The sequence below is a fragment of the Chionomys nivalis genome, chromosome 2 (assembly GCF_950005125.1).
Source record: "Chionomys nivalis chromosome 2, mChiNiv1.1, whole genome shotgun sequence".
Classification (NCBI taxonomy): domain Eukaryota; kingdom Metazoa; phylum Chordata; class Mammalia; order Rodentia; family Cricetidae; genus Chionomys; species Chionomys nivalis.
The window spans coordinates 48447264-48470301 of record NC_080087.1 but is presented as its reverse complement, the minus strand read 5'-3'; the positions used below and the strand labels follow the sequence as shown (position 1 = coordinate 48470301).

The window sequence follows — 23038 nt, the reverse complement described above, 5'->3', positions numbered from 1 at the left end:
CCACATACCTCGCAGACTACGGTGGGCTCTAGGTCATCGAAGAAGTATCCGTTATTTACATAATCTACCAGGGAGGCAATTTAAACAAAGTAGAAACCTACATCATTTGTCAAGAATAGATTTTAAATTTATTTAGCTATTTTTAAATATTTATGTGTTTGGGTGTTCTGTGTGTGTTTGTGCACCATTTAAATTCCCGTTGAGACTGGCAAAGGGTGCAGGATCTCCTGGAATTGGAGTTTCAGACTGTTGTGAGCCACCAACTGGGTGCTAGGAATCGAATTGGGGTCTTTTGCAAGAACTGCAAGTGCTGTTAACCGTTGAGCAAGCTCTCCAGCCCCTCAAAAGTAGATTTTTAAGGCTATCTAAACAAAAGTAGATTTTTAAGGCTATCAGGAAGACCACCCGCACAGTCACCTGCATGCATACTATTGATCCCAGGCTGAAGGTCTCTCTTGTTTCTGTTTCATTTAGGATTTAAAAATAAACAGAACAAGAATGAGAATTAGCTCTTAGTGTTCATGTGACTTTACCATTTTAGGAAAAAAAAGATCCAGGTTGAAACCTATCCTGCTGTTGAATGATCAAGGCTATTGCTATGTAACTCAAGAAAAAGGAATTTTCTATCTGGGTGTGGTGGCACATGCCTGTAATCCTACCACTGACATGGAGGCAGGAGAATCCTGAATCAGAGGCTAATGCTGGCTGTACAGCGAGTTCCAAGCTATGTAGATCCTGGGTACATAAGTAGACATTGTCTAAAACAAACAAACAAACAAACAAAACTCCCAAACAGCAGCTAGGGTTTTCTGAAAATACTAGTGTGCTGACAGTGCATAGGCAACTCTGCTGGGCTTGGCATGTATTTGTGTGTTGCAGATAGGAGAGAGTGCAGATATGACAAGACCTCAAGGATCAGTGGGTGGAAGGACTAGATACTTTGCTACATAGCATGATGTAATTCAATGAAACTACTTGAGCTAAAAATCAGCATTCATTTAGACGGTGGCTCCAGTTCTTATGTCTTATGTATAAAACATATCACAGAACCTTCATTATATTACATGCTTTTCTTTTATTTATTTTAGTTTTTCAAGACAAGGAACTAGTTTTTGTAGACAAAACTGGCCTCAAACTCACAGAGATCTGCCTGCCTCTGCCTCCCGAGTGCTGGGATTAAAGGTGTGCACCCCCCAATGCCCGGCTACATTATGTTCTTTTCAACTGGTTGTGGTGGTCACCTTGTTAAGTGCTTTGTAAGACCAAAGCAGAGGGAGACAATACCAGGCTGGGCACAATGCAAGAAAACCTAGGGATGGTATTTGCCCTTGGCATTGAAAGATAAGAAGGACCATGTGTGAAAACAGAGAGAAAGGATGATTTGTGTGTGGAGGTTGACGACTGGGGAAAGGTAGGAGTTTCCTGCTTGAAGATAGCACAGGATGAGATGAATAAAGGGCATGGAGGTGAGCTGGAACTAGAACTGTTGGGTGAGGCACAGATAAAAAAAGCTTAAGATGCTAAGTTAGTAGTAAGACATCACTTTATTGATGATGATGTCATCACCATTATGTCACTGAGTAGAGAAACAGGCTCAGAAACATGTTTCAAAACATATAAACATCCTCCTGAATATTAACCTTCATCAGGTGATGAAAGGAGACAGAGACAGAGACCCACATTGGAGCACCGGACTGAAATCTCAAGGTCCAAATCAGGAGCAGAAGGAGAGAGAGCACGAGCAAGGAACTCAGGACCGCGAGGGGTGCACCCACACACTGAGACAATGGGGATGTTCTATAGGGAACTCACCAAGGCCAGCTGGCCCGGGGTTGGAAAAAGCATGGGATAAAACTGGACTCGCTGAACATAGCGGACAATGAGGACTACTGAGAACTCAAGAACAATGGCAATGGGTTTTTGATCCTACTGCACGTATTGGCTTTGTGGAAGCCTAGGCAGTTTGGATGCTCACCTTACTAGACCTGGATGGAGGTGGGTGGTCCTTGGACTTCCCACAGGGCAGGGAACCCTGATTGGTCTTTGGGCTGACGAGGGAGGGGGACTTGATCGAGGGAGGGGGAGGGAAATGGGAGGCGGTGGCGGGGAGGAGGCAGAAATCTTTAATAAATAAGTAAATAAAAAAGAAACATGTTTCAACATAATATTCTCAGCACAATTACGAGGTCAGAGGACAGGGAAGGGACCGGAGTTGGGGTCCAGTTAGGAGACTGATGCAGCTAATTGGGGCAGAAGGAGATGGACATCTCTATGGCCTGGAGGCAGCTGGGATGGAGAGAAGGGCAGACTCTGGACTAGGTAAGGGAGGTGGTCAGGAGATGCCCACCGTGACTGGATCTCAGTGAGTGTTCACCGCCCACTTACTCACACTTGATTTGAAAAGCTACTGCAGGGGAGAGATGCGCTTGCTAAGGATGAGTCCAAGAGCTGAGGGAGCCAGGGAAGCAGTCAGAACACCTCCTGGAAAGAGCATTGTGAATGGAATAATGCTGGGCCCCAAACCATAGTAAAGACAGAAATCAATAGAAAGCATCCCGCAGCCGTTTGATAAAGCATTTTTCTGTTTTGTTCTAAAATGTGTAGACATTGTCTCGGATCTATTTTTTTTTTTTTTTGGCCATTTCGCTTTTCTTATAATCAATTTTTATTGTCCTTTACAAATGCATCGTCTGGCCATCTAGCTGGGCAGCAACAGTGAGTCTGGTTTCTAGAAATATGTTAATCATGAGCGAGTGGAGATCCTCACACTGGGCTCACCAGGCATGCCCCAGTCTTGCCCTGTGAATCTGCACATATTATCTGGTCATGCAGAGTATTATCATTTGGCTTTTAAACGTTCCTCAGAGTTCATGTATAAAAGGCTTATTCGATAGCATTTAGAGCTAGTGGAGGTTGGTAGAAGGAAGACAGGTCCGTGGAGGCATGTCTTTAAACAAGATGTTTCAACAAAGTTCCCCTCTCCCTTTCTCTTTGTTTCTCTCCTGTCACAAGGTAAGCAGCTTTCTCTGTACTGACCCTCATCACCATAATGCACTGCTGTGTGATCGTACAGTAAAGCCTCTGAAACCATGACCAATACACGTTTTTCCTTCTCGCGTGCTGTACAGCTGAGTATTTTGTCACCAGGGCAGGCATGCAGGTAGTAGAGTAAACTGACAATTGATCCATTAAGCATCAAGGGCTTAGACAAAGGGCTTGAATAATAGTTGGGGTTCCTGCCTGAAAGCCTTATTACCCCCGGAATGGCAGTTTGCCACCCTTGGGTCTTGGCCCACATGAGATATCCTGCATATCAGATATTTACATTATGATTCAGAACAGTAGCAGAATTACAGTGATGAAGTAGCAATGAGATAACTTTATGGTCAGGGGTCACCACAGTATGAAGAGCTATATGAAAGGGTTGCAGCGTTAGGAAGGTTGAGAACCACTGCCCTGGAAACTATCTGGAAGTGAGAAGGGGTAGAGAACAGCACCTCAATTCTGTAGAGCTGGGTGTAAGTGGAGAGTACTACCTTTTCAGGAACCTTAAGGTAGGGACCAAATAGCAGAAGATGGGTCAGGGTTGCTTGGAGGCCCACATCTGGGCTGAGATCCTTGATATCACTTCACTTCAAGTTCTGGGGAGCACCCAGGAGAGGCCATTCAGCCATTCATCAAGTAATTGCTAAATCAAACAAGAGGCATGATCTATATACATTGGATGTTCTTCAGGGAACAAAGCATCAAAGGACTCTACTCATAAGTAGGCTAACCTAAAGCAGATGGAGGCATTCATAAACAACCACATCTGAATGATACCCAGGAATGCTAATACTAGCAGAGATTGAAGCAGGGTGGCATAACAAGAGGGTAATGGAGCTTTAGCATGGGTGGTCCATATAGGTCTTACTCTGGGGACATGGACTCTAATCAGGTTGACCAAAGGAACTAGCCACTGGAGGCACAGAAGGAAAAACATTCTAGGTAGATTTGATGAGATAAACAAGTAATGAACTGAAAGAAAAGAAGACTTGAGTACAAGAATTGGGCTAGTGAGAAAAAGACTAGAGGAACAGGTAATACCATTTTTAAGTGGGATGAGCAAGTGACAGATTTGAAACAGATTGGGTGTTGGGTCAAGTTTTACAAAGTCATGTAGGCTGCTGTTGGAGAACACATTGCAGGGGAAGGCTATGCTGTGGAAGAAAGGCATGCTGGGAGCTGAGCTGGGCAGGGGCATTGGAGATGGGGAGAAGTAAAACTTTTGGAATGATTTACTTTAGGCAGTGAAGCCTTTGAGTTGGCAGAATGATTTTTCAGGGTAACTCAGGGAAAGGAATACCTAAGAAGTCCAAGCTTTGGGGATTCAAGCATTTTGGTGGGGACAGTGCCATCTTGACATGGTGCCATCTTAACAGCAGAGAAGGACAGATGGAAGAACATGCTTACGGAGAGGAAACCGGAGTTTACTTATTCCAAGTTGAGCTAGGGATATCTGCTGGGAATGCTCAGTGAGAGCTGAAATTCTGGGTAGAAGTGAGGATTTGGAATTTTGGATCTGGGAATCCTAGCCAGGTCTTACTGGAGACGATGTGTAGAAAGAGGTAGAGAGGGCTCCTGAGCATGGTCAGGAGAGAACGCCAACTTTCAGAGTTAAAAGGAGGACCCAGCCAAGGTGAGAGGAAGAGTCAGCAGTAGGAGGTGGACCAGGGGAGGATGGTGCCCTGACGTCAGGTGAGGGCATTTCCAGAGGAAGGCAGTAGGGCATCCTTTGTGATGAGAGTCCATAGAGACAGGCAGAGGCGTGACAAATGGTTTGACAATGCGGAAGACCCCAGGGCTTGTGTCTTAGTGAGGGTTTCTATCGCTTTGAGGAGACACCACCGCTTACAAAGGAAAGCATTTAACTGGAGCTGGCTTACAGTTTCAGAGGGTTGTCCATTATCATCATGGCCGGAAGCATGGAGGCATGCAGGCAGACATGGTGCTGGAGAAATAGCTGAGAGTTCTACATCTGGATTGAAGACAGCAGGAAGAGAGAGAGAGAGAGGGAGAGAGAGAGGGAGAGAGAGAAAGAGAGAGAGAGGGAGAGAGAGAGAGAGAGAGAGGGAGAGAGAGAAAGAGAGAGAGAGGGAGAGAGAGAGATCCACACTGGGCCTGGCATGAGCATCTGAGACCTCAAAGTGACACACTTTCTCCGACAAAGCCGCACCTACTCCAACAAAACCATACCTCCTAATAGTGCCACTTCCCACGGAGGTCGTCTTTATTCAAACTACCATAGGCTATGACAGTATAGGATGAAAAGACCAATGCTGACAGAAACTTGGTTGGAGTGGTTGGGTAGAGGTGACAAAGTAGAACTGTTGAGAAGTTTTGCCTTTAAAAGGAGAGACACTCAGCAAGGCGCTGGTGGCGCACACCTTTAACCCCAGCATTCGGGAGGGAGAGACAGACTGATCTCTGTGAGTTCGAGGCCAGGCTGGTCTAGATGGGTCTGTGTGTGGCAATGACTGCTGGAGAAGATAGGGAGGGGGATAGGGGCTGAGAGGAGTCTGGAGAAGGCCCAAGGAGGCCTAGTCTCTCCAAGGCTCAAGCCTGTGGTGGAAATGCAGGCACTGGGAAAAGCTCATTTGGTAGATTTCGTGGTGGAAATGAAAGGCAGTGTCTGTCAGGTGGCTTCTCTGCTGGGGAACTCCAAGGCAAGGATTTCAGTTGTGAATGGAAGGTGCCAGGTGCTGGGGGGAAGGGCTTGGGGGGTGTTTGTGCAGAGAGAAGAGGGTGAGAGAGGAAACAGACGAAAATGTTATGTGTAAATGTGACATTTGGGGCTGGGATGATGTGTGTGGGGGCGGGAGTTGGGGGTGGCGGTAGGCCTGAGGAAGGCACTATTGTTTAAAATCGGCCTACCAAGGGTTAACCCAAGTGAATTCAGGTGTGAAGTGGGGGTGCTAAGGGACCTCAATAGGGGGAAATCCTGGTTTTAAAATTTGTGAGTAAGAGAGAGAAGAGGAAAATAAAAGGATTTTATGTGGTCATTCGAATGTTGGTGCCTGGACCACTGTGTCCCCCTGAGAAGGAGCTGTCTTTTCCCTCAGGCAAGTGACAACTTGTGGGACCTTCAATTTTCTCAGTGGTAAACCAGTTAAAATCCTTCTGGCCCATTTCCCATTGGCTGTTTAGGATTTTAAAATGAAATAGCACTATGGAGAAGGCTTGGAAAGCTGCCAAGTACTCCACACTGATTATCCTGGTCTCAGAATTAAAAGGAACGCCTGAGTTCCCAAAGCTCTGCTCTGCCACCAAGACTGCGCGACATGCCGACCTGACCTTTCGGCACACACAGTCATGGCTGGGCTCCGTTGGCGCGATGTCAGTCTGAAGGGAAACCGCCTACTTATAAATAAGGCACTAGTCTGTTTATCTTCATCATCATCATCATCATCATCATCATCATCATCATCATCATCATCATCATTTCTTTTGGCAAATACATTTTTTCTTCCTTTTGAAAAAAAAAAAAAAGCCCCTCCCGGGAGTCTTTCATGTGGCATCAGGCATACGGTACACTGCCTGCTCTCGGAGCTGGGGCTTTGGTAGCGCCTCTGGTTTGCCCAGCAGGGTTTGACAGGCTTCAGGAAGGGGTTAGTACCTCTTGAACCCAGCGGGTTTCCCACTGAGGGAAAGCCTAAAAGGAGTGGGCTGTCCAGACAGAGCAGGCTCTGAGGGGAAGGGACCGAGCCGCTTTAATATGCTAATGAGGGAAGCCCAGATGCGGGGCGATCACTGCAGCTCTTTGTGAGGTGCCCTGGCTGGCTGCAGTCTCTGTCCCCGCGTGGAGGCCGCTGCGGGCCCGGAAACACTGTGTTCTCTGAGCTGCTCTCGGCTTCGCAGTCCTCCCTGGCAGAGCATCCCATGGGCGGGTTAGTGCTGTGGACTCCGTGGGAGACCTGCGGCCAGGGCATGGGCGTATGGCTATGCAAGATTCCAGGGCAATGGTGGGTTTTGGACAGTGTGCGGGTGCCATGAGTAGGAAGGACGTTTGTAGCCTCACAGAATGGGCTCTTTACCCTCGCAAACTGCCAAGCCTGGCGAGTTGCGTTGTGTCTAAGCTGAAAGGGTTTAAGGCTGCAAATCAGCTTTAGTTGTGGGTTGAGTCAGTAGCATGTCCTGAGAGCAACCAACCAAGTGCCACCATCCAGTGAACTCTTGGGGAAAACACAAACTTTGGTTATTTTGCCAAGGGATACTCTGGCATCCCGGGATAAGAAGGGGTTCGAGCACCCACCAAGAAAAAGAGGCCAATGAAGGTGTCTTGAAGTAGTGTGTCTGCATGGCAAGAATTTGGCATGTACCAAGACTCTGTTTAAACAGTTAGTCATCTCCTTACCGAGATTGGGTAAGGCATTATGAGCCACCCTTAACTGCTGCCCTCAGATTTTACCATAAAATCTAGGACCAAATTATCTCTGAAAGTATGAGTTCCCGGATGAAGAACATAAGTGGAAACTATCAAGCAATAGTATCGTAACCTTTCTGTGGGTGTGTGCACATGTTGTGTGTGTGTGTGTGTGTGTGTGTGTAGGACAGAGGTCAATGTCAGCTGTCTTCTTCAGTTTTCTCCGCCTCATTTTCATTTAACAATTTTAATAATGACACATACTATATTTACACCATTTCTAGCCCTCTGACTTTTCCATGTCCCTCACTCCCTCTCAACGTCATGATGTATTCTTTAATATATCATATGTGCATGTCTTTAGGACCTGGACACCTATCAGGGGACTCATCCCAGGAGAAGATTCTCAAGAGCCAGTGATTGCCTGAGGCTCTTCATCTAGGTCTAGGGCCTTGTGAAATCTCCCATCCGTGTGGGCATGCCAAGTGGTGATTTTACCAGGCTGGCCTTGTGCAGACAACTACAGTGTTGAGATTTCACAAGTGCAGCTGCTGGTCTTGTCTGGAAGAGACATATCTCGAAGCAGGCACCTGGTCCTCAGAATCTTTCCACCCCCTTCTTCCCTGATGCTCCCTGAGCTCTTAGGTATAGGGGTTGCCCTGGAAATGAAGCAATCTGGTCGAGGAACATTGTGACTACTTAGTCTCTACATTTCAACCAGTTGAGTCTCTGGAATAGTCTCCATCTGTTGCAAAATGAAGTTTCTTTGATGAGGGTCTAGATCTGTAAGTACCATGGGAATAGGGATAAATACTTAGAATACAGTTAGAAGTTACGTTGTTTCAGGAAGATGGCAGTTTATGTTGTCCTCTGTGGTCTGTGACTTCTCCAGCCATTAATAGTTGCTCGGTTTGCAGTACCAGACATGAATCCCGTACTCTTGAACATACTTTATGTCCAGTTAGGCATCTGTTGGTTACCCCCAAGATATAAGTGCCACTATTGCACCACTAGGAACATCTTGCCAGGCCAGTCATTGCTATGGTTTATAAACATTACATACTGGCTTCTTTTCTCCCTTGGAAGCTTGCATAAACACCTTTGGACACTGTAAGAGTCTTTATAAAGGAGACTTCTAGGTCAGTTCCAGCTCCACTGTCTAAGTCCTGTGTCCAAAGTGTATTAAGTCTAGTAACAGGATCTTACTTTCAAGCTCTGGGAGGCACCCAAGGGAAATAACAGTAGTCTACATTGTTGTGGGAGTCTCTTGGACCCCTGATCAACAACTTGAAGGGAGGTTTCCTATGCCTGGTGTTGGGGTTTTTGTTAGGTAATCTTTGGCTCTTGAGGGAGCATTATCATCCCATGTGATATAACAATGTTTAAAATTATATATATATACACATATGTATATATATAATTTATATACATTTAAAATTTATAATTTTTAAATTACATATACACACATATATATTATGTATGTATTTTAAGTAAGCTTCTAAAATAATGTTTCCCTATGGCTTTTCTAACACCAGAAGTATTTTTTATCTCTCCTTACTTCCCCACCTTTTTGGTTAGCCTCCTCCCTCCCCACTTAGACTAGGTCCCCCTATTTTTTTTTTGAGACACTCTATCTCTATGAATGCCAGCTAGCCTCAGGGGTCTTTCTGTCCTCACCTCAGTAGCTCTGTGATTCATGGTGCTCACCGTGATCCTGGGGATTGGACTCAGGTACACATGTTCCTTACTAAATAGCTCTCCACCCCGCCCTTTTGTCTCCTACTTTTCCTTTCTGAGTATTTCTGGGGATATTAAAGTTTTTATGTATAAACCATATGCTATATATTATTTCCCAATAATACCTACTAGATATTACTTGTAAGAGGTCAACGTCTCTTTCTGTGTCTTGCTTTGCTTTTTCTGTCTCTCCAATGGGCCCACATTCATAGGCAGATGGGGGTGGTTTTCTAAGTAAAGTAATTCGTCCTTCTTATTTGATGCTAACAACTAAATCTCCTTCCTCACACCCTGGGGCAAGTTCAGAATTAGTTCTAAAAGAATATTTTATTTTCAGTGTGTATTATTTGTATTTTGGAACTGCATCTATGAAAATAAAAATATTGAGTGTGGAATTACCAACGTGCTAGCTCTAACTAACTGTAAGACCTAACCTATAAAACGGTCACCGTGTAAATTGTTTCCTTGACTTCTCTGAGTACAGTGGTTTGACTTTAAACCTTCTCTGTTTTTTCCTTTGAGGGTAGGAGGTTGAATGATTTTTTTTAAGATTTATTTATTTATTATGTATACAACATTCTGCCTCCATGTATGCCCGCACACCAGAAGAAGGTGCCAGATCTCATTACAGATGGTTGTGAGCCACCATATGGTTCCTGGGAATTGAACTCAGGACCTCTGGAAGAGCAGCCAGTGCTCTTAACCACTGAGCCATCTCTCCAGCCCCCAGGCTGAATGATTTTAATGTTTTCCAGGCAACTTTCTTGTCTTTTGAAAATTAAAATACTTCTGCTTCCCTCGGTGTTTTCTGTTATTTTCTGCTGTTAATGGGATACATGGTTTCTCTAGTTAAAGCTGGGTGCTATCATGCCAAAAAATGCATAAGCCTGCTTGTTCTCATTTTAGAAAATTGATTGCTTTCAACTCAAATACTGGCAAATGGGCTCAATTATTTCTTATGTAAGAAAACCTTTCATAGATCCAAAGTTAGTTGCAACTTGAGAACATATCTTCCAGAACGACACGAGAAAAGTCTCATGTGATATTAGATTTTATAGCTAAAGGTATGACATTGCTCTTATTACAGTATCATGTTGCTCTATATATTTTCAGAGAAAACAGCAATTATGGAAAGTATGCATATAAACAGGCAGAAAGGTTTTAATGGACCAAGGTACTGGGCTTTCAACATATTAGGTAGATTCTTAAATTTCTTCTGCTAGCAACCACTTTGTAGTTGAGAAAATTTTTATGAGATCCAGATTTATAGGTATATAAAGTAGGTATACAATCAAACCCTACTGATAATAAATCACAAAAATGTATTTTAAAAACAATTCTTTGATAGACATGTAACTTTTACATTTGTTAAAGATGAAAGCAAATTTACATACTAATGAGATGGATGCACTTGCTTATTCTTACATAGAGAATTAAATCTTGGATAATTATTTGATGCTGAAGGCCATAGAGCATCATCAAATTGATTCATGTTTTGATTTTACATCACCAATGCTGAGAGCATTGTCCCACATAAATACATAGCAAAAAATGGTAAAAGTATGTTTAGCAATACTTCAGAAATTGTGGGAAATTCTGTCCCAATTCCAAGCCAAAATCCATTGAACTGTTTTTTATGCAACCCCAATTATAACTCGAACACCAACTTTAAAAATCAGATATTATAACCATACATTCTAAAGGCATTCTAATTTGCTACTTGCACTCTGTGGAATTATGGGAGAAAATATTAAAATTTTGTTATTCATAATCAAACCAATATCTTTACCTAAGAGCAGATCAGAAATTTTGTCCAATGAAAATATTGCAATTCTATTGCTCCTCAACCCCTATCCCCGACAATGGTGTGTGTATGCATAAATGTGTGTGATATATATATATATATGTATATTATGTTATATATATATACTTTATACACACACATATACATCAACAATTAATAAAAAAAAGAGGTTATGACTTTGAAAGAGAGCAAGGAGGTATATATATGGGAGGAAAGGGAAGTGTGTGAACAATGTAATTATATCATAAACTCAAAAATAAAGGAAATAATTTAAAAACATTGCAATTCATACTCTCCAATAGTCTTGAATACGAGCCAGTCTTTTTCAGGCTGTGATGGTTGGTGCTTCAAGGTGTGACAGCATGCACATTTCAAAGTGCACATTTGTGAGTTCAGAACCAATACCACAGTGAAGTTGCTGGATGCAACACTGGTAAGAGCTTCCAGAAGCACCTGGTTCATTATGCATTTTGAAACACGATTAATGAAAACTCAGAGAGAGAAATTAGAGTTCAACCTGAAGACTCAAAAAGCAAAACAGCTAGCCACTGGCTCTTACCTTGACCTCAGTCCGAAAATGTCCATCCTGACTCCAGGAATCTCAAAATGAGACTGTGTGTTAAGAGCAGTTTCCCCTGTCTTATATTCCTTTCAAGGGCTTCAATTAAAGGCATACACCACTGGGATAAAAGGCATGCACCACCCGATTTCTATGGCAACTAGTGTGGCTACTGGGATTAAAGGTGTGTGTTACCATAACCTGGTCTGTAAGGCTGACCAGCGGGACTGTTTCACTGTCAGATCTTCAGACAGTCTTTATTTATTAAAATACAATTGAAATGCTGCCACAGCATTTGGTTTTGAGTTAATATTTAGTCATTGCCTATTAAGAAACTTTGTTGTGGGAGCTGCGGGCCGTCTGGCTAGCTTATGCCCCGAAATAACAACACACAAACTATATTCTTTTTTTTTTTTTTTTTTTTTTTTTTACTCAAGCAGTCTTTAATGAAAACTGTATGAGACGCCCCTACTCCTGCATCTTCTCAATCGTTTCTTCCTTGTATTTGCCCTTCTCCTTTCCTACTTGCCGAGACTTGGCTTTCCTTTCCAGGATCTTCTTTCGGTCTTTGTCCAGCTTTAGCCGGGTGATCACCACCTTGCTGGGGTGGATGCCCACATGGACAGTTGTGCCATTAGCCTTTTCTCGCTGCACCCGTTCAATGTAGATGACGTATTTCTTCCTGTACACTTGGACCACTTTGCCAATCTGCTGGCCTTTGTAGTGTCCCCGGACAACCTGAACCTCGTCATCCTTTCGAATGGGCATCGAGCGAACATTGTACTTCTGTCTCAGCTCTTTGGAAAGGGGGGAAGACATGATTTTCCTCCGAATGTGAGAAGGTGCATTGAAATGCCGTTTGCGGTTCTTGCTCCGGTCGGAAGTCACAAAGGGATTGAACTTCATTTTGGCGGCTGCGATCCAGCGATGGCCGCAAGAGGAAAGACCAAACTGTATTCTTTTAAACACTGCCTGGCCCATTATATCTAGCCTCTTCTAGGCTAACTCTCACGTATTAATTTAGCCCATTTCTAATAATCTGCGTAGCACCACTAGGTGCGCTTACCGGGAAAGATTCAGCATGTCTGACCTGGCGGCTGGCTGCATCGCGTCTGGCTCTGAGAGGAGCTGCCCTGCATCTCAGCTCACTTCCTCTTCCTCCCAGCATTCTGTTCTGTTTACCCCACCTACCTAAAGGCTGGCCAATCAAATGGGCCAAGGCAGTTTCTTTATTAGTTAACCAATGACCTTCCTCCATCAAAACTTCTTATTGTTTCCAGTGTTTTCAGGACTTCCATATTCAGTCATAACCGGCAGTGTAGTTGTGACCCACAGTTTAAGGAATTGTGTCTTAAGCTGTGGATTGGGTGAACTAAGATGACAACTCAAGTAACCTTGTCACCTTTAACATTTTGGGCATCAGAGCAGTGCCCAGTGGTGGCTATCCGTAGGCACTTTTCCTTTCCTCATTCCAGACGTTGTTGTGTCACCAAAGCAGGAGGTTTTCATCCAGTACGGAGTGATGGACCTTTGCTTTCTATTATTAGAAAGAATCTCTCTGTTTCAAAAAGAGTTATGAAGTCATTTGGCTTAAACGCTGATGTCATTTGTATTGCCTGTGGAGAGGACTGAACAAAGCAGTTCCGATAGCTGATGTATGCAATCAGCCTGTAAACGCTGCGTGCTGACTCAGCACATGCCCGTCTGCAGAGGACGATGATTAACTTGAGAAGCTGGCGTCAGCAAGAAGAAATACAGCCGTGTATTCATGGAATTATGAAGTGTTTACATGTGACGTTTCAGGAACCATCTCAGGGGAGGGAAGCATAGCTGTGCTAGGAGCAAATAAGTGTGTTCTTTCCCCGCTAATACTGGCATTAGACAGGTTATTACCTAAAAATGTCTTGCCCGCTTTCCTATCCAATACATACACTTGAGATGGCCAATAAAAGCCAAATATTCCACAAACTCCTTGGCCAAGAAATTGTCCTTGGTCTTGGGATAGGTGAGGTTTCAGGCTGACTTGAACATATTGAAGGTATCTTATCTTGTTTCTGATGACAGAGAAATAGAGACAGGTCTCCTGCTACTTGCTATTATAGGCAGCCACCTCGTGGCTGTGGAAGAAGCCCAAAGGCATTTTAGGATGCCGCTGATGTTAAGGATAGAGGAGTTGAGAGAAGTTAAATGCCTTGGCTGTCACACCACACACTTGAAGCTTGCCCTGACTTTAGTGTGTGGGATAATAAGTATCTCTTTAAAACTAATTTGAGTTGAGATATAAAATGTTATTTGACTATTTATTTCAAGATTTTCTCAATTGTCTAGATTGCCCTCAATCTAGCAATCCACCTGCCTCCGGAGTGCTGGACTCACAGGTACCAAGACCACTTGAGTAGGATCTATTTAGCTTTGAGCTGTAAGCATCGCCAGCTGTTGTACCTCTTTCACTTGTCCTTGCATCTGAAGACCTTCTTTGGGTATCATTCAAGCCTTTCCTTTCCCTTCAGTCTGGATGCCCTAGTCAAAGAACAGTAGCAGAGTGATGATGTGGATGGTCTGGTTCAGTTTGTTCTGTAGATGGGTGCTTTACCCAAGATGTTCCACTCTGGGTAGATTCTTGTGACTAGGAGACGCCATAGATGCCCATTCTAGTTTATAGCATCTAAGAGAATCTTGAGCTGGTCTGAATTTAGAAAGGTAGATGGAGATTATTGGAATACTGGCAAAGGCCCTTTCTATCTCATTCATTTATTCATTTGATAAACATTTATTCTGTCCTTTCTTTGTGTGTGGCTGGTACAAGCCATGGGTACATCAAAGGATTCAGACAATACAAAAGAAACCCAAGAAAACATCAAATAAAAAGGCTGAGGAACGCATCTGGTAACTTAAAACTGCTGAAGAAGACATGGGCAGAATAAGTGGAGGAGTGTGTTTTGTGAGTGGGTGGGTGTTGCTGAAGGTGACATGAAATAGTGTTTTATGTAGAAAAAACATGTCAGAAACTTGAGAGGTGACATCTTATTCCACTCAGGAAAATAAGAATAGGTTCAGTAGGCATCATCCATGCATGAGAGGGAGTAGCCAGATCATGCATGACTTTAAGTTTGTTGTGTGTTCTTTGCCATAAGATTACTGAGCCATGCTGGGGTCTCTAAATAGAAAGCTGATGTGTTAACGAGATCTAGGTGTCTGCAGCCTTCAACAGCGGGCTTTAGTAGAGCAAGAACAATTGCAAGCATTGCAGGTAGGCAACAGTTTCAGAAGAGAAATGCAGAGCTCCGATGGCCTCTTAACTCCTTTTCTCTTTGTTTGTAATTGCCACGTAAGACAAAGTCCCATGAGCCAGATCTGATGGTGGTGTTTGATTTTGCTTAGTGTAGCAACCTTCTGACTCTGAGCAAATTACCTTAAACTTTCTAACACTTTTGTTTCATCATCTGTGAAATTAGAGTAAGAACACCTACCTCATAAGGAGACTGAAAGGGATTAAGCAAGATAGTTATAATTCTTGGCCCCAGGCCTGAAATACATTAGCCGTTATAATTATTAATGTTCCGGAGAGTAATATACAGCTTTGGAAGAGGCCCAAGAATAAAGACAGAAGAGCTTCCGTGTTCTTTCATAATCTGGGAGTTGAGATACACTTGGAAAATGTTGAGACAAGTGTTAACTGCGGTGCCATCAGGTTTTGTTTGGAAGCGGGACTTGGAATTACTGTATTGGCAACACATTTCTAACCTTCATTCCCAAAAGGAGAAGTATAAATAAGAGGAGAACGTGGCCAATAGAAGATGTGCCCATTTTGGGACCATAAGAATGGCTGTCCTCCAAAGCCACAGAGAAACCCTGTCTCGAAAAACCAAAAAAAAAAAAAAAAAAAAAAAAGAATGGCTGTCGACTTCCCGGGACAGGTTGAAAAGTTGCATATCTGAGAGATGCCGGGAGAAGAGGCTTCCAAGAGTGCTAAGATTTCACTGTAGTGTGAACATTCAGCAGAGATGCACCTGGAAGCCCTAGATGGATGCAGGACATTTATCTTTTTATTTATTTACTTATTTTCACATCACCTGCAGTAGTGCCTGCCAGATGGTAGATATTGCAGTCAACAATACTGTACAAACGAATGCTTGGATGCACACAAGATGGGTCAGGATTTCTGCCTGGGGAACAGACACTTGTTGGGTAGAGTCCCCTGCATTTACTGCCTGCAAGCCAGCTTTTGTTTTTTCTATTGCAGCCATTAGACAGACTAATGAGAGAAGCTAATCGATAGCTAGTGAACTGATTCATGGAAATAGATTTCTTAGGCCCCAGTTTGAAGGAAAAGCATGGATTCTTTCCTGGGGCTGTCTAAGCTATTTTTAGTGAGCAGATGTTGCAGATTTCATAAAGCTTTGGCAGGTTTTCCTTCTGCTCCCATTTCGTCTCGAGCATGTAATGCTCATCACTTCCATTCCAGAAGCATGCTGCTTTGTGAGTGTTTTCTGAGTATACCGGGGGGTTGTGGGGAAGAGTAATTAAGAAAAAATACGAAGTGCTTAGCATAGAGTTTGGCCTCATCGTAAATGGGTGATAAACAAAAGGGAAAAGACAAGTCATGTTCTGCGTGTGAGTGGAGGAAGAAGATGGCTGAAAAACGCTGCTCCTGGCTGCACATGGAAGAAATTTCTCTGCATCCTTGGCAATAATGTGCAGCTTTGATTCCTCAGTGTGAATCAATTCCTATACCCAGAGCCTAGGAATATAATTTTAGCTGCCAATACCTATTAGTTACAGAAGGGCCGATCGGTTTTCTTTGTGCATTGCTTATAAACAAATAAATCTTCAGATCAATTGATGCAAGCACAGCAACTTAGTGTTTTGAAACAAAAAAGGAGAGAAAATATATGGTCCGTAGACAATACCATGATTCCTACAGCTTCGAGATGAGAACTCTTCCACCAGAATGATTATTTCCAATGAAGACAAACCATGTATTTGATTTAGGATAGAAGCTGGAAACACGTTAGAGGCATTAGCTTCTTCACTGCTCCTATGGTCCAGTGTGAAATGTTGGTCTTGGGATTTGGGTGATGACAGCTTGGACATTTCTAGATTCTTGAAGAATAGTTCTAGAAATCAATTGGACATTCCATGGCTTATTTCAGTTGTGCTTCACATGGTCTGCAGTAATGGATCATGTTTTGATCTGTCCTGTAAAGAAGTTGGAGTAAAGCTACATAGTTATGATGTTCTTATTAGTTAGGGTTCTCCAGATAAACAGAATTAGCAGGATTTACTTATCCATTTATGCATATATAAATAACATACATTTTATGAAGGTAACATATATAGACATGGATATGTATTCATACATACACATGTACACACATGTGCACACAGATATAGTTTTAAAAGCTGGGTTGTTTTGTTGGTTGGGGCTAACAAGTCTGTATTTGTGGTTTAAATTCAGTCTGCATGCTGGAACTCAAGTACAATTTCTAAGTTAAAATTTGGGCTCTTAATGTCTTCAATGATTGAATCAGACCCAACTACATTATTAAGGTAATCTTTTCAAGACAATTAATTTTAAATGTTAGTCATATCCATGCAATACCTTCATAGCAAGTTTTACTCTAAGGGTTGTTTGACCAAACAATGGGGTACCAAGGCCCAGAGCTACACTGACACATAAAATTAAGCTGCACAATGACGGTAAAAATAATAACAATGCCATCTCTTAGATTCTGTGCAATTACCACGCATTTATCAGTCACTTCTAAAACCTTTGCATGTGCTGTCTCCTTCGATCTTCTCAAACCTTCATTTTCATTTTAAAGATGAAAATTCTCAGAGAGGTCTGCTAAACAGACCAAACTTGCATAGATCTTGAGTGACGTGTTCTGAAGTTGAACCTATTTGGTTCTAAGCCAATGATTTTATATAGCATTGAATAGAGTAGATATTAATTATTACCATTTTATTTTCTCCCTATGATAGAAGCCTCTCTTAGGCTCGAGAGAGAAAACATGCCACTCATTGACTGACTCTTGTTTTCCAGACATTCAAAGTGAATGGACTGAAGGACTAGAAGGACCCATTTGCTGTACATCTTGACTCTACTTATTTTCTTAGTATGATTTATCAGAGGAGCACTCCGTGAAGAAGGCAGCATCCAACGAGTATATTGGAAAGGTTTTGTTTTTCTCTAGTTCTAGTGTAATTCTAGCAAATGACTTTGGCTCATTTGAATTATGTGCTAGCCCTAGGTCTAAGACATGTAGAGTTATGTTTGTTACTACATGGGCTCAGGTCTAAGTTTAATTTCAAAACTTGAAATTCAGAAGCTAGGACATTACAGTGGAAGGCATGCTAAAACAGATGGGGTGTGATGTAATACTATTGCTTCCCTTACACTCTTTGCCATTCTGTGCAGACACCCCCTCTGGGAGGGAAATTTTATAATGAATCCACCTATGACTGAACTTAGGTGTGATAGTTCCACTTTTCTCAGATGGTTAGAAATAGCTTGAAACCATTTTTATAGGAATATTGCTTTTGGTAATGTAGGCTGTTTGAAAGGATAGCCATAAATTATTTAGAATTTAAATATAGATTTAGAAGTGTTTTTTCCCTCTGACTCAAAGCATAGGACCTCAGCGGACGTTTTTTCTAATCCTCAACATTAAATTAGCTTCCCAGTAGGTGCTTAAAGAGCAAAAGCTGTCTTAAGGCAGGCAATGGTTCTAACAAATGTTCCTTTCACAGCTAATGTTTCTATCCTATCCTATCCTATCCTATCCTATCCTATCCTATCCTATCCTATCCTATCCTACCCTATCCTATCCTTCTGATCAAAACGATCTGGAAATACAATTGCTTATGTTGACTTACATTCCTACCAGAGTGTGGGCTACCAGAGTGGGGCAGACAGAAGCCAGTTTTCTTTTGCTGACTCCCTATAATTCCTGGCATAGATTTCTATCACCATGGGTGAGAGGAAAATGTTTTAGAGGAAGCAAATGAATCTGAGTCATAGAGTGAAATAATCCATTGTATTAAGTAGCACTTAACATCCTCCAGGGTAATTCTCTGCAGGCCTGTGCACAGGGCAGGGCCAAAGGTGCTGGTTCAGGGTCAGACACTCCTTTTACTCTCTGACCTTTTAGGTCTATACCCTCACATATGAAGTGGGGATTGTACTAGTGTCTACTCCACAGAGCTACCACGAGGGGCATATTTTAACCCTTAGACCATTGTTTAGCACTTAAAACATTATCTATTCTACTTAATGCTGTTTGGTTGAGTTTGATACTGGGATTTTATCAGGACCTACTTAAACTAAGCAAGGACTTGCTTTAGTTTTGTTTAAAATTGTGCTTCTATTATTTATCAGAACTTAGATCTATTCTTGCTGCCATTGTCTTTTAGAAAACAGATTGCTTCTTTTTGTTTTTGTTAAAATCACATTAATATGTATCTCATGAAAGCTATTACAAGAAATGAAGACCTTACTGTGTGGGAGGAGGTTGCCTAAGGATGCCAGTTCCAGGCATGACAGAGCTACCGCTGACTCATCTTGATGATTCCCCAAAGACAGTGTTCAATTTGCTCCATCTATTTTACTGTGAACATGGCCCGCTTCTCTCTCTACTCACGGTTGACTAATGGTAGAAACTGTGTCACGTTTATTCTCTTACTGCTCTGCCACTTCATGCTATTTAGTAATTTTCATATTCAAAATGCATTCAACCACGCATAGATCTTCCTCCACTCTGCATACGGGTTTAACTGATTGTGTGAGGCAGAGGAAGGTAGAGTAGAATGTGTCTGGGTTTCTTAGAATTCGTTATGAACTTCTAGAGACAGTAGGACTGGAAGACCCACAGAGAAGTCTCTAGTCGTTCTCATACAATCCCAAGAGGGCACTTCATCTGGCGATTGTTGCTACTTGTTTCTGTTGCCTGACTGATTGATTAGAGAGTTGGGAACCAAACCCAGGGTCTTGTGTATACTAGACAAATATTCTACCATCAAGTTGCATTCCCAGTCTTTGGTATTTTGAGACGGTCCTATGTAGCCTAACAGGGCTTCCAAGTTACAATCTCCATTTTCTGACTCCTGAACGCTAGGATTATAGGCATGGACCTGATATTTGGCTTCTCCTTTTTTTTTTTCAACTATAGATAAAGGTATGTCTCCAGATGGGAAAATACTACATCATTTTTCAGTCTTGTTACCTAGCACACAGCTACAGTTTGGATGTTTCTGTCTCTGTCCCTTTAAAATTAGGTTGTCTTTGCAAAGTGATTTGCTCATGGGGGCTCCACTCTCATCAGTGGGATGGATGAATACACTTGTGCAAGAGAGCTACCAGGCCTTCCCTCTCTTCTATTTGTCCCCTTTGCTTTCTTTTTATGTGAAGATAGTCATGAAGTTGACATTTTGGAAGCAAAGAACAGTTCTCACATTCTCTCCTTATGGAATATGATGAAGCCTTGGTCTTGGACTCCTTCCCCCGGAGCTAAGTGAAAGAATTTCTATTTTTTGTTGATTCTAGTATCAGAAGCAGATGTACCTTTCATTTTTTTCAACTGTTATTGTCTCTATTTTCCAAAGGGGAAAACCAAAGCACACAAAGATTGAGATAATAAAGTAAGTACTAGAGATTTGAACGCATAAGTTTGTTATGGAAGTCTATAATCGTAACCATCACACAGTTCCTGGGAATATGGCAAGGAAGAGGATCTTTTCTCTGACTCTGTGATCACTACCATTGTGTGTGTGTGTGTGTTTACATATAGACTTTCTAGTAAATCCAAAATGAAAATAGTGAATGAACTGAATTTCAGACATTGACATTTTCTTCTGGGAATGCCATGGTGTTCAAGTCCTTGGTCTCTAAATATTAAATTTCTGGTATAATGTCATGAAGGCTGATTCATGTCAGCTTTTGGGAAATGACAAGACCATATTGGAGCTCCAGAACTGGGATTAGCTTCAAACCAACTCACATTTTCCTGGAGGCTTCTGGCAAATGCAATCTCATTTCAGCAGAGCGGGTGGGGAGATGACGAGAGAGGGCCTTACTTTGTAATCATGGTTTGCCTGGTACTTACTATATAGCCCAGGCTGGCTTCCTACTCATGGCAATCCTCCTGCCTCAACCCCAATCCAGCTCTGAGATATCAGGCATTCAACACCAGTCCTGCCTTTTAAAGTCTTTCTTCTGGGGCTAGAGAAGAAAGTGTTTGCTGCACTTGCTGAGGACCAGAATTTGCTTCCCAGAACTCACATCAGGTGGCTCACAAATTCCTGCAGCTCTAGCTCCAAGAGATCCAACATGGTCTTCTGGCTTCTGAGAACTCATGGTATACACACACACACATGCACACACACCAAGAACTCATAGTGTACACACATAAATAAATCCTTAAAAATATATAAGACAAAACCCTTTAAAATCTACTTAATAAAAAAAGAATCTTATTTGATCTGAGAGACACCTACACTGACGTGGTGAGAATTTCAGAAACCAGCAGTTTACCCATAGCCAACCCTTGCTCTTTGATTCTGTTGGTGTCTTTGCTGAGCACCTTGAAGGCACTGCTTAGAAAATCGACAATAATAATTCTTCAGTATTAGCATACATATATGAACCTGAATGTACTGGATGTAGGTATATTCACGGTATTGGAGGCCAGCAGAGGACATTGGATCTTCTAGAACTAGAGTTACAGATGGTTGTGAGCCACCATGTGTCTGCTGGACCAATGACTCCATCCCATCCTGGTATCATTAAAGTATCAAAGCTCTAAGGCAAAGGTTCTCAACCTTCCTAATGCTTCAACTCTTCAATACTGTTCCTCATGTTGTTGTGACCCCAAACATTAAAATTATTTTTATTGCTACTTCATAGCTGTAATTTTGCTACTGCTATGAATCACAATGTAAATATCAGATGTGCAGGATATATGACATGTGATTCCCAGAAAGGTCGTGACCCACAAGTTAAAAATTACTGTTCTAAGAATTAACTTGGTAATTTTTGGTCTTCTGCTTTTTATTCTTTATAGCTTGAATGTGCACAAAGACTTATATTGATGCTGGTAAAACGAACATGATGCATAATTGAGAAAGTTGCCAATGGCATATGAACTCTTATGAATGGTAATTAATATTAACCTCTTTCAATTTTCCCTCATACTGTCTTTTGGACATATATATGTTGTCAGGAGTTATTATGTACTTACACATTAAATCATTTCTTTATGATGTATTCAGTATTTAGATTTTACTTCCTGCTTTTTTCCGAATAAAAGTAGGCTATACAAAGCATTCCAAATTGAAGTGTTTTAGGATGGCAAATCATCTCTATAACAACACCATATATAAGGGGTTCCCATTATTCTTAAGCATTTTTGAAAGAATGTATACTATCCTCACATTATTCCTGAGTAAGCATAGATGTCCTATGATATAATTGTTGCCATAGCAATTATCACCTTCCAAAAAGAGTAGTGGACAGTATAAATCCATGTAAATTGTCTGGAACACTAGTCAGAACTGCCCTCTGGGAACTTTGGCTTATGAAGACTTTCAGAAAAAAGGGATTTTCCCTCTTTTCTTTTGCATGGGAAGAATAGAGAAAAGTATTATTGTGCTCTGACTGCACAGCCTTCTCTTCTTGTCTCTGGAGCATTCTAGAAGCTAAGCAGCAGTCTGGCGGTCACTGCAGTGGACAGGGGGGTCTTGTACAAACAGCAGAAAACACTTGGCTGTGATGCAGTCTGTCACTTTAGGAACATTCTGCATTCAGACCATCATTTGTCAGTGCCCTTTCTGTGAAAGCCTGGAGCTTTGCTGGTGGCTCTTCTGCTTGTCCTGGCCTGTGTCTTCTTTCAAAGTGCAGTGGAACTGACCACTGATTAGAGTTCAATTATGGGAACAAAAGCGAGAATTGTTTTTGAAGGTTGTCTCTTGAATAGAGGTCTGCTGGGACACTAAGCAGGCCACTGTGGGAAAAATTCATAAACCCCAGGGAAAGGGTTGAAAAGGGGGGAGGTGCTTTAGGGGATTTTAGAAATGTAAACTGTAGGGAGCAGTTGCTGTTTGGAGCACCTTTTTTAACTTGTAACGCTCAACTTCCAATTTTTAGGGGGTCAGTCTGTGCCCACAGGTCAGTGTGGCTGGGACACAGAGCCCTTCTTTGATGTGCTGAGTGCTGTGAATAGCATTGGTTAATAAAGAAACTGTTTTGGCCTGATAGAATAGATATGCAGGGAAAACTAAACTGAATGCTGGGAGAAAGGAGGCAGAGTCAGGAGAAGCCATGGAGTCGCTGCTGAAGACAGACATGTAGAAAATTTGTGGTAGGCTATGACCTTGTGGTCACAGATTAATGGAGATGTGTTAAATTAAGATGTAAGAGTTAGCCAATAAGAAGCTAGATAATGGGCTAAACAGTCTTTTAAATGATATAGTTTCTGTGTGATTATTTAGGGACTGATTTAATTTAAATGACTTCTGATACTGTAAAACAAAACAGCTG

General features: G+C 42.1%; 2 protein-coding genes across 2 annotated transcripts in view; one reads left to right on the top strand and one right to left on the bottom strand.

The window, feature by feature from the left end:
* The window catches only part of Slc35f1 (solute carrier family 35 member F1), a 426231-nt gene that overhangs the window by 8288 nt on the left and 394905 nt on the right, over positions 1 to 23038 (top strand). The gene's annotated exons all lie outside the window — the stretch shown is intronic.
* LOC130867354 (60S ribosomal protein L26) lies at positions 11932 to 12435 on the bottom strand. The gene has a single exon (XM_057759238.1). The coding sequence runs from the start codon at positions 12406 to 12408 to the stop codon at positions 11971 to 11973; it is 438 nt and encodes a 145-aa protein (XP_057615221.1). The 5' UTR covers positions 12409 to 12435; the 3' UTR covers positions 11932 to 11970.